The sequence below is a fragment of the Atractosteus spatula genome, chromosome 25 (genome assembly GCF_055471065.1).
Source record: "Atractosteus spatula isolate fAtrSpa1 chromosome 25, fAtrSpa1.hap1, whole genome shotgun sequence".
NCBI classification, from domain to species: domain Eukaryota; kingdom Metazoa; phylum Chordata; class Actinopteri; order Semionotiformes; family Lepisosteidae; genus Atractosteus; species Atractosteus spatula.
The window spans coordinates 3802602-3814874 of record NC_142730.1 but is presented as its reverse complement, the minus strand read 5'-3'; the positions used below and the strand labels follow the sequence as shown (position 1 = coordinate 3814874).

The following is a 12273-nucleotide window of genomic DNA, read 5'->3' as shown; positions in this document are numbered from 1 at the left end:
TGATCCACGACTCCACAAGAGGTTGTGGCCTTGAGCACAGCATGTTTGACTTCTCATTCATCCTAACAGATGCAGTTCTGTTAAGTTCTTATTATTCTCTATGACAGTAGCAGTAGTCAGTAGTAGTCATAGTAATTATAGTAAGAGCACTTATTGTAGTATGTGTCATAGGTTGTAATACTAATACTGAAAAAAACTTTCCACCTGGTTCTTGATAAGTGCCTTCCTTTTATACTAACTTTCCATTTTATCTCAACAGTCATGTAGAAGTAGTAGTAGAGGAACTTCTGTATATCTAGCAATCATTTTGGCACTAGTAGTCATAAAGTTAGCTTTGCTGTCAAAAAAGATGTTATATAAAAAGAATCAGAATTAGGCCTATTACATTCTCTCACAACAAAACATTGCACAAGAAAATACAAATGTCTTCGACTTAGACGGCTGATGGTCAAAATGTTCTGAAGGCCTCAACTGAGTAAGCAGCTTTTCTTTTTTTTTTGTATTTGCTATTTGAAGAATTGCTACATACTGTATATTTTTCAAACGTATTGGTGGGTTGTTGTGGCTTTAGACCACTGAAGAAGTTAAAAGTAAAAACAAATTGGAAGGTCCAGAAGCCCTGAGCTACTGCAAATAATATACTGCCTTTCAGTACTTCCTGCTGTCACTTGTGTGGAACAAAAATAAGAAAACGGATCAGCACATCAACAGCAGATATCTACGTTCTCTTGACTGTGTGAAGAAACCTTACACAGGCACGTAGGAAATAATTAAACAAAAGATGTACTGTAAGTACAAATGTTTCTGCTTCTACAAATCTCGATTTCACTCTATAATATATATATATATGATTTACGTTTTATGATGTGTCATAAGTTTCTGTTCCAGTGTAACGTCAAAAGTACAAATGGTACATTTTGCAAACTAAACTTAAAAGTTCGGTGTTTTTCAAGAACTATTGTTTATAAAAACCTCTTAGCTGTGCTATTGCTTTAATTCTTCTCATAAGATGGAAAATTAAAACTTCAAATTTGTTTGTCTTTTGCAAATTTTATGATTTACAATATTTACTGTATATGCTAGCCTGGTGAGCAATTAATTATTGGTCCTGAGCTTGTAATATTGTTGAATGGATAACCATTAGAAAGAGCAGAATATATACTGTATGAGTACCTAATCTAGAATCAAGTCATGTGTAAAGGTGATTTCTTTCATGTTGTTACTGAATGATTTAAAGAATGCAAATGAAATAATACTTTAATTATTGTAGGTTACCTGTTCATGCATCATATCTTGATGATTGTGCTTCCAAGAAAATAAGTCTCTATTTGTGTGAAGGTGATCTCATCCAGAGTTAGGCATTGCTTTTATTTAGCTTTTCCACTAATTGCTAAGGTAAATACTCCTGTTACAAAAATTATCAAAACCAACAGCAAAACAGTGAACATATCCACAGTACAAATCAGTTTACAAATTTGACTCATTAACACACAATGGACAATCTTTGAAACCATCTACTAAATAGAAGTACCACACGTGAAAACCCACTTGTGACTTTTGAAAAAAAAAATGCTTGGTAATTATGAATAAGGAAATGAAGTTAGCATAAAATAACTTTATATGGATTTATTTTGTAGCATATATGATGTGATTCAACAGTTTAACATCCAATTTCAACCATGTGATTAAATATCTATTCAAGTTTAAAGAAAAAAAGAGAAAATCTAAGTTATGTCATTTGTGTAAATGTATCAAACTCAGAACTGTTATTAAGGTATACTAAAATTCTGTAATAAATTTAATAAACAACTAAGAAGTTACATAATTAATAACCAAAAGAACTAATGTTTTTGCAAATAGCATTTCTGTGTTAGTTCATATGTGTTTATTTTTATTGGTTTATTTTTTTTTCCAATTGTGTGTCAATTTGGAATTGAGGCTGTTTTACCAAAGTACAACATATGTTGCCAATTCAAAGCAATTAGAATTATATGGGGGTTTGTAAAATTTAGCTTTGTTTGTATTAACTGTTAAACTGAAGAAAGAAGTTTCTATTTCTTTATTAAATGTATTTGGTGGTAATCCTGCAGTTTGTGACACATATCACACATAGTTAGAGGAGTATGTGACCCGCAGATACAGTATGTGTCAAAAGTCACCTGATGGCAGGTCAGGAGGAAATACAGTATAAAGATAGGTGAAGAGTTATGCATGAAATACTGGCACTAACAATAAGCAATGACCAGTTCAGTAAGCAAAATAATCATCAGTAGTCGTAATTCCTTTAGCATTTATAATTTATATTAATTTCTCAAAGAGAAAGGAACTCTGTGTAAGTTGTCTTAAAGTTGAAATTACTCAACTCCCACCAACATGCAAAAGGGGAAATATACAAATTCTGTATGTCAGCTTTGCCTGACATTTGGTGTTGTTCACTATCTGAAACCACTTCCATGCTTTGAGCATTAAACAATAGTAAAACAGTTGCATTTCTTTAAAACCAAGTACAGCCAATTTCTGCTATTTCCTTGTTCTCTGGTGTATTCCCAACTACTCAAATGTGAAATGTTTTATTTGTTTTTTCTGTCAATTTACTTTTTAATTTCTTCTAGAAAACTGTAATAATGAAAGTCTTCTTGAAGATCAAATTGTGATCAATTGTTATTTGACACTAAACAAATAAACAGCAAATCCTTTTTGAAAATGAACAAACTTTGTTTTAAAATAGCAATTTATGTTATTGTACAGTAGGAGCTGCCCTGCTTAGGTAATAGACAATTAAAGGGAATGTAGCCACCATACAGTTCCAATTTAAACTTAACTGAAGCTAAGATCCTTGGTGATTTTTTTCTCATACATGTACTTTTATACATATTATTTTTACTTATTATTTATTTCAATGCATTAATTCCATAAACAGTTTCAATATGTACACTATGTATCCTTTTCTACATTTTCTGATTTCTTAGTCTGTGACCCAATTGATATGCTTTTAATTTTTTTTCAGTAAAGACAATGAGTCTACTAATGAGACCTCTTCTCCATGTCAGCATTTTTCAAGGTAATTATTCATTTTCCCTGCATGAGATTGGTTGATTCTCATTTAATTCTGTCAAGCTCTTTTAGAGATACATCCCGGTCAAATGAAATAAATTAGTATTTTTTTAAATCTAATTTGAAGTAGAAGCTCCAAAAGAGAGAGAAACAAACACGATGGAAGAAAACTGTCAAAGATAAAACATCAGATGCTGATTTACACTGAACAGTTTTACTATGTCTCAGTCCAGTTTTAGAAATGGTTATCATACACATTTTTCCTAAATCTTCAAGGGTTTATTGCATAAAGTTAATCCAGCTCATAACATGATATATGACGATTCAGGCTTTTTTAGTCTAGGTGATAGAGCTTACTCTTGACCACCATCAGGTCTGTGGAATGCATTTCTCACATCCTGTAGAAACACTGACAGTTTCTTAAAGTTTTTTTTAAAATAAACAAGACAATTCGGTGACTTCTATTTGAGCAGGAGAAAATGAAAGTCAGCTCTAACTTTCACACCAAACCAGTGCAATTTTAGAGGAATGATGTGCGGGTGCAGAATTATTTAGCTAGCACACAAGCTTCAGGTTCTCAGGATGAATTGAGATGCATCGTCAAAAGGAACCATTGGCAGCACTGATCCAAGACTTGGCAGATTTGAAAGTGACTGGATAGACCATGCAGGGTTGCTGTTGTGTCTGATCACCGCTGATTTCTCAACGTTAGTTCGGGTTTGTCGTGCACAAAATAGCAGTCTTTGGTAAATTATACACTTCCTCACTTACTCTGCCACATCAAACGTTCTGTGATTCAAAGAGAACAGTGTGGCTGCCACAGACACAATTTCTTGTATTTTGGGCTGTTCAACTGATTGTTGAAACAGAGCACAAATTCTCACAAACAGGTGGCATTCAGTCATGCTGATAACAATGATTATCTTCATTATTCCAATGTATTATGATTTTTTTCCCCAGGTATTCTGCTGGCAGCAATGTGCAATGCGTGGAAAGTCAGACTTCCACAGAGGGTTCATGCACTAGAAAGTTCCTGTGTAGTCATTCCTTGCCGGGCCATTCCTTATGATTCTGCTAACTGGTATCTGTATGACAGCATAAAGTATCTTAAGGTATATGACAAGAATGATCCAGGAGGAGTTATCGATCAGTTCAAAAGTCGCACATCGTTAGTGGGGAACAAAACTGCTGGCGACTGCTCTCTGAGGATCAGTAATATAAAACAGTCAGATAATTCATTACGGCTTTATGTGTGGATCTACCCAGATAAAGATCACGATGGAAAGTTCTATCACACAACTGTACAGCTTAGTGTTACAGGTAAGAGATTCAACACAAACATTTCACTTAAGATTAACATTACTATACAAGATTGTCTTTATTGATTGTTCTTAATACGTCTTGAATGAACAGCTTGAAGGTACAGTGTTTAGTGTTGCTGCCAACAATTCAGAATTTGAGTGCTTTGCTGTGTGATGTGTGAGCATCTTAAACTGCAATGTCAGAAGGCAGACAGTCAGGTGATTTAGGCATGGGTGCTATCCCATTTGTTGTGACCAATGTTACTGTTTTCTGAATAAGATGAATAGCCATGAACCAATGGCCCCAGTGGTGGAAGACAGAGGTATGTCAACATCCAGGCAGAAGGACTACAAAATAGTGTAGACTGTATATTCTATGCAAATGATTATATGCAACCTGTAACGGGAGCCGGTCTTGACTCCCGTGAAGTGCGTAGTTTAGGACCCTGTGCAGATGGTATGATCCGGAAGAGACTGGATAAGGACTACAGTGAAAACGCGGTGAGGAATGGAAGGGATGGTGAACAGGGGGGCGGTGCCGACAGTGATCCAGGTGCATTGGGGAGCACAGGCAAACAAGTCCAAAACAGTCCAAGTAGGAAGTCCGGGGCACAGTCCAAAATCCAAAATCCAAAATCAGGTGATCCATCCAGGACAAGACGATTAGAAACAGGAACAGGGTCATGGAACTAGGAAATTAAAAACGGAATGACGAGGCCAGGCGGGGGATGTACAGTAGGGCGACTTGATGCTAGGCAGGCTTCCGGGCATCCGTCTTCCAATGCAGAGCCCCAAACTTCAGAGGGACGAGGTTTAAATAATATACGGTGAAATCAGGGACAGGTGTAAGTGATAATGAAACCAAAACACAAAAAGGGTCAGAGCGCCCTCTAGAGGAGGGATGACGATTGTGACACAACCATAATGATATTGACTCTTTGTCTCTATGAATTGGGTTTTAGGCTTCCCAAATATCCCAAGGATAGATCGAAGTGGTCCATTGATTGAAGGCAACATCAGTCTAAAGTGTGAAGTGAATCACACCTGTCCGTCTGTCCCTCCAATGTTCAAATGGAAACACAGCAAGGATCTACGTCTGATACCAGAGCCTCCCACACAAGTGGAAGTGGAAGAAGGCAAATGGAGATCTGCTTCAGTCCTTCATCTGACAAATACTTACTCAGACAATGGTGCTGACATCACCTGTGAAGCTACATATTCAGAGGTCAAGAAAGTAAAAAAATATATAAAATTAAATGTTCAATGTAAGCCATCTTTTATAATGCACCCTTATGACACAGAACACTGTATTATACAAATCACTGTGCACAATGTTATTCGAAACATACACATTTATGCACTGCATTGATAATAATGCGTCATTAATAGGATTTGATTAACTATTTATTAATTTTATTCAAAATGGTGATGTTAGTGTAGTGCAGATTTGCACTAACAATTTAACATTTTGCTATCATTTACAGTATATTAACTGTATAACCCTTCCTCTTCTTAGTTGAAGGTTGCTTTTTGACAGCATCAGGATCTGGGGCTCAGTCCCCATCGTCTTCAATGATGATGGCTTCAACGACGGGTTCAAAGTAACATTGAAAGTGCTATAATTGTCAAAATTCACAATGCATTACACAAAGAAAATGTAATAAGCTGTGACACTTTCTATTCTGCAGTGCAGGAAATAACATGATATAGAATGCAATGTGAGAAAACAATAAGTACAATGCAAATGAAAACATGGCAAAACATTTAAGAGTAATATGATATGGTTTTACTGGGAGGATATAATTAATTGTTATTGTATATAATTATACAGAATATAATTAATCAGACTTGACTATGAACATGCTGCCAAGGATTTAATAATTATTATTTAATTAATAATTAATTTAATTTAATATTTTAATAATATAATATTAGTTTTCATTTAAAATGACATATTTCCAGATTAATTTCAGAGTAAAATAATATAGGTTGACACCATGGCATTGTGGTTAGCTGGAAGGGTTAACTGGTGTCAAATTGTCCAGGGGATGTGTGTACCCTGTTTCAGAATGGCATCCTGGCCAGAGTGCAGTTCCGCTTTGTGCCCTGTGCTTCTTAGATTGACTCTGAGTTGTCTCTTCCTTTACCAGGAATAAACATCTACCCTATAATGAACAGATGACAGAAATAGCATGACCTTAGCATGACAAATAATATTAATATGTAAATACTTGTTTTACAGATGGACCCAGGGATGTCAATGTCTCTCTTTCAGGCCAACGTGCAAAAGAGGGAGACAGAGCTAAGCTGAGTTGTGTAAGCGATGGAAACCCAGCACCACACATATTTCAGTGGTACCGGGTTAATGGCAACCGGATATATGACTTAAACCATCACGGCCAGTATATAGAGTTAAACCTAAGCAGAACTGACATCTATACCTGCACAGCGCAAAACAGCCTAGGGAATGCAACATCTAAGGCTCTTCCCATTCCCATTGAATGTAAGTAAAACCACCCACCACCACTCTCTGAAAAACCATTTCTATTTCCGGTTCTCCTACTGAGCAGAGAAAAAGAAAATGATGGTTTCACAGGAAGTAGAGAAACTTTAATTGAAAATCAGAAATGTTTGCAGGCTCACATTTGTGTCACACTCCAAAGAGGAGCAACGCTGGTAAAGCATTCAATTTCTCAATAATTTTGTAGCTAGCAGTTTTCAGCGGGGATACACTGCTTCCATCACAAAGACATCTAAGACTGGTTCTGATCCACTCTGTCCCTCATGCAGTCACTATAATATCACAAATTTGGACTGTTTGGACTGCCTGGTATCTAGATCATTTGGTCGCTTGCAGATAGTTGTTCAGAGGATCTAATCCAGTTATTAAGTGAATGAAGTCAATTTGCTATATTCAACACCATGGCTGGAGTAACTTGATCCAAACTCCCACATACTGTAATAATGTACTTTTTGTGCAAAACAGTGCTTTTTATTTTCACCTCTAAATTTACTTCCAAATAATTTGCTCTTTTTTCTCTAGTTCAAGTGAAAATAATGCATTGACTGTTATAAGGAAAGGATGTCTCATAGTTATAAATGAAAGTTTTGAGTTATGTTATTGGCATGATTTGACCCAAAAGGTCAAAATAACTGTTTCAGCCTGTTAAGTAGTACTGTAGCATTTTTGCTCTCTTAAAAAAGAAAAGTTATGGTTTCTCCACATTACTGTGTCTTTGATTCTCAGCTTTCCAGAAAAGCGTTCTAATTTTAGTCCAATCTGAGATTTACATAGCTTTTTGTGTATGAGGAGTAACAACAATGTCTATCTGAAAGTTTTATTTGTGCAGCCTGATATGAAGCTCATACATAGATTTTTTCTATTAGCATCTGCACAAGTCAAGGAAAGACAAGGAATTGACCTGTCCAGTGTTACCTCCAAGTAGCTGAAAGTTTTGGGAGCGATTTCGGAAATATACAGAAATATTTTGGACTGAATCACTGCAATCTTTTCCTATATTCTATCTCACGTTTAAGCCACCACACTCTCCCATCTCTACTGTAGATGCCCCAGACATACTGCCTGAGTCCTACTGCACCCTCAGTGGAGGAATGGTCATGTGTCTTTGTGTCGTTGATGCTAATCCTTCAAGTGACATCATCTGGAACATCAGTAGAAAATCGAACACTGAAGGTTTCAACATCTCCCAAACAGAGCAAGACAACATAGTGTCAGTGAAACTGACCGGAGGCATGATGACACAGGACAACATTTTCTGCATTGCCTTCAACCCACATGGAAGGATATCACGTCAGCTACCATTTACAGGCAAGGGCCTTTAAATAGCCCAAGGCAAGGCAGCAATGCTAACCGCTGCACCACCTTGGCCCTCTACCAATCCATCCTTAATACTAATCTGTCCAGATCAAATGAAGTGTAAAACTGTTGTTTTGCCCACCATCTAAATTTAACACAAGACAAAACCTGCATTAATTACATAACAAAGTGAGTCTGTGGATTCCTATCTAAAAATGTGTTTTACTACAGTTGAAAAGATGGTTTTGAACAATAAATGTGTTGTAAAAAAGATCTTCATATATTTCCAATTAACATTGCTTTTATATTACTTACAGGAAGCATAGAGACAAAGATGAACATAGTTTTTGGGGGCACGGCGGCATTTGCTGCCATAATAATCATTGGTTTGGGACTTATTGTTTTCAAGAAAATCCAAAATATGTAAGTATAGCATATTTCTTAACACAAAGGAAAGAGTTAGCAGATTCCTTCAGTGGAAAACATACCGTAGTGTTGCTGAGAATCTTTCTGGGTTCAACTCTGTATCAATCTGAAAGGAACTGATGTTTTTGCCCAGTGACAGAAAAATAATGGACATATGAAATAATATTCATATTGTCATATTGTTTAATGTGTCTTCGGAAGGTGAGAGGAAACCAGAGCACCTGGTGAACACCTACACAAACACGGGGACTCTACACACTAATCACCCCTGTCTGGAGCCAAACTCAAGAGCTCTCAGCAACAGTACTATTATTTTAGACGTCATCTGTAACTCATCCATCCATTTTCTAACCGTTTTATCCAGCACAGGGTCACAAGGGGAGCCAGCAAACAATAGGTGCAAGGATACACCCTGGGTGGGACACCAGGCTATCGCAGGGCACACAGAAACACATACTCATACCAGGGTCAATTTTCCCAGAAGCCAATTAATCTACCAGTTTAACAATTACAACTGTGGAAGGAAACACCTGGAGAAAAACCCACACAAAGAATGTCCAAACTCCATGGTGATGGCACCCTAGCGCCAAAATTGAATCCAGGGCCCTCTCGCTGAGAGGCAGCAGTGCCAACCGCTGTATCACCCCGCCACCTCTTATTAACTCATCCTAATTTATTGTTGTACTATGTATTTAGGAAAAAAGGAAATGGCCAGAAAAACAAAACGTTCAGCCTCTCAGAGATCCGACAAGATGGAACACAGAGGGAGGGGGGATCTGAATATGTCGACTCTACAGGATTGAACCGCAGACTCAAGGAGAAAAACCCAGAGGATGAAGTGATGAAGGGTTCTGACTGGAAGACTGACAACAACGAGGACGAGCAGGAGGAGGAGTCTGTCTACCTTGAACCCGACTGCTGTCGAGATGTTTATGAAAATGACACGTGCTTTAGAAGGGACTGAAATACGGAAATGAAATATCTCCCTGTGGTCAAACTTTTGGGAAACTTTCCACCTTAAAAAAAATTGGATGCACAACATTTTCCCAATTTGTCTACAGGGCATCTCAGGTCCTAAAGTCTCACATTCCTAGAAATGTGAGAAGTAGAGTTGAGTTGAGTTTTTCTTGGCCTTAACAATGTATATAGAATTCTAAAATGTATATAAAGTTAGGAACTACATTAGGAACCACACACTGCCCCTCTAACAATGAAAAAGTGTAATCAGTCTTGTTTAGAAAATTCACACAGATTGTTATTAAATGAAAAATCTGTATTATAAAATGCATACACAATAAACAGGAAAGGAACAGCATACATATTGGACATGCCTAAAGTGCAATGAATATAAAATATGGTGAAAAGCTGACAGGATGATTTTAGAAGCTTCTTTGTTTTTGCTTTAGAATCCACTTTCTTCCTCATCTCTTGATTGTAATTAAAGCATTAAAGGTGGATCATTCCCTTATACCATAGCTTCATGAAAAACAAAGTATAGATGCATATTTTAAGTACGGTAATTTAAAACCTTAGAAACCACCAGCCTTTTCACTGTCCATTTTCGCCTGGAAAGGATGTGACTTTAAACATCTGGTATTATCTTGGAAAGTATAGACAGTACAGGCCTGGTTCAGGGCTTGAATTCAAGTTAAAATATGTTTCACCGAAGTCAATTCAATGCTGTGTCATTATTACCAGGTTCTTTTAATTACACTTAATATTCAACAGTATTAAATTGTCACAATGGGACAGTTGTGAAAGATGGGGGGTTTTGTTAGTTCATTACACACAACATACTGTATGCTGCTAATTAAAAAACAGTGGGAAAGCAACAAAAAGAATTGAGTGAATGTAATTAAACATACAGAATTATATACTATATAGAGTATGTGATTATATATGCAGAGTAACATAGCAATGACTTACAATGATATGCAACATAAAGCAAATTTTACTTAAAATGTATTTATTTTTTTCTGAATATACAGTACAGTAAGACTAATGAAAATAACATTTATTTCAATGATTTAATCAAATGTATTTCTTGTACTTGTTTGTTGCACCTTATTCATTATATTATCAATATTGTATGTAAATATAAATATACATAATATTTATATGCTGTAGCGGCGAGGCTTAATAATAAGGCAGAATTAAGTGTTTCTGAGCTTCCCAAATGAGGCCCCATTTCTCTGTTCATCTCTGTGGTGCAGCCACAGAGAGACCATTAGTGCAGGGTGATTTAAGGTCCTAGGACAGCTCCCAAAGGGGGATGCACTTAGCTAAGTCTGGCTATCATGATCAATGGTCATCCATTGGCGCCTATCTGTCTAGGGAGTGCCAGATGGACATCTGGACTGCATTACTAAGTGTCAGGACTAAGTGAATCATATCTCAAATTGATCAACCAATCAGGGACTGGTAGGGCTGAGTAACCCACGTGGGACTCTGATGCCCATGGAACTTTCAGCCAATGAATGAGCTGAAGTTCCTCCAGGTAAAAACAGGCAACACAGAGATTCAGACGAAGAGATTCAGTGAGACTTCTGTGGACTTTTCTAAAGGGAATTCAAAGGAGAATTCCAGTGCAGGACAGCCCAGGAGCAGAAGGCTCCCAAGGGCAGGACATTCTCGCAGCGCGCCTCCTGACCATCCTGAGACTCAGCCCGGACAACCACGGAACGGCCAGTGTGTCCGAGTGCCAGAACTTTCCTTTGTTCTAAGAGTCTAGAATGGAGGTTGCCAGAGAGTAACCAGCAGCAGGCCTCATGAACAGGTCGGAACTGTGGACAGCTGAATCACTATTCAGAACTAGCTCTTCATCAGGAACGAACCGGTCCTCTTCCTGACTTGCTGGGACCCACAGTCATCTTTTCTCCTGTGCACAAACTTTGCTAGTTAAAGCCAACACTAACTAGCCGGACAGTGAGCATCAGCAACGCACCGTCGCAAGCCGCACAGCACAGCCTGGCACGGAGCCAGAGAGCGCGGATTGGACAGCAACAGCCTGCAACTGTTTCTTTGTGCCCGCAGGAGATCTGAATCCCCAGAAATTGGATGAGTATTCAACTTCAATGCATTACAGCTCGAGAATTCAATTGCTATCCCAACCAGTTGATATCAATTTAATTCCTAAAAGTTTTGTACTTGTTTTGAGTATCTAATGTAGAAGTTATAACCAAGTTCATTTATGAAACGGTCTTAATGAATGATATACTGAACGTATGTCCTCTTGATATGTGTAACTCTTCGTAACTGATTGAATATATATCTTTTGTATTCTGATAACCCTCTCGATAAGATCTGTTAGGTTTATATGCATATTCTATGTATTAATAAATGTATCCTCGTGTATTCGTACCTGTGTGTGCGCGTTGTTTGAGTTATGTCGCATGGTTGGATTCTAAAGCCATCAAAAGAATCAACTTTGTGATTTACTGCTACAATTGATAATTGTCTCAGTAAATGCCCAAACCCTACAGAACTGGTGCCTTCAGAGAGCCACTACATTACATTTTGGCTATGGCTATGATTACATATTTGGCGTCCCTGAACGGCTATGAAACACTACAATGCAGATTAATTAATAAAAAATAGTGATTCTTAAGAGACTGAGAGTCTTAAATCCACTGTCACAAACCCCTTTACTTATGAGGAATAAACCAGGGAGGCAGC

The 12273-nt window shown here is 37.4% G+C and overlaps 1 protein-coding gene across 1 annotated transcript; it reads left to right on the top strand.

Moving 5' to 3' along the window:
* Nucleotides 1-366: 366 nt before the first annotated feature.
* LOC148815094 (myelin-associated glycoprotein-like) lies at nt 367-10496 on the top strand. Its single transcript, XM_088904976.1, has 8 exons — nt 367-788; nt 3008-3061; nt 4015-4374; nt 5318-5620; nt 6598-6858; nt 7921-8184; nt 8490-8595; nt 9295-10496. The coding sequence occupies exons 1-8, from the start codon at nt 782-784 to the stop codon at nt 9560-9562; spliced, it is 1623 nt and encodes a 540-aa protein (XP_088761102.1). The 5' UTR covers nt 367-781; the 3' UTR covers nt 9563-10496.
* Nucleotides 10497-12273: the final 1777 nt, after the last annotated feature.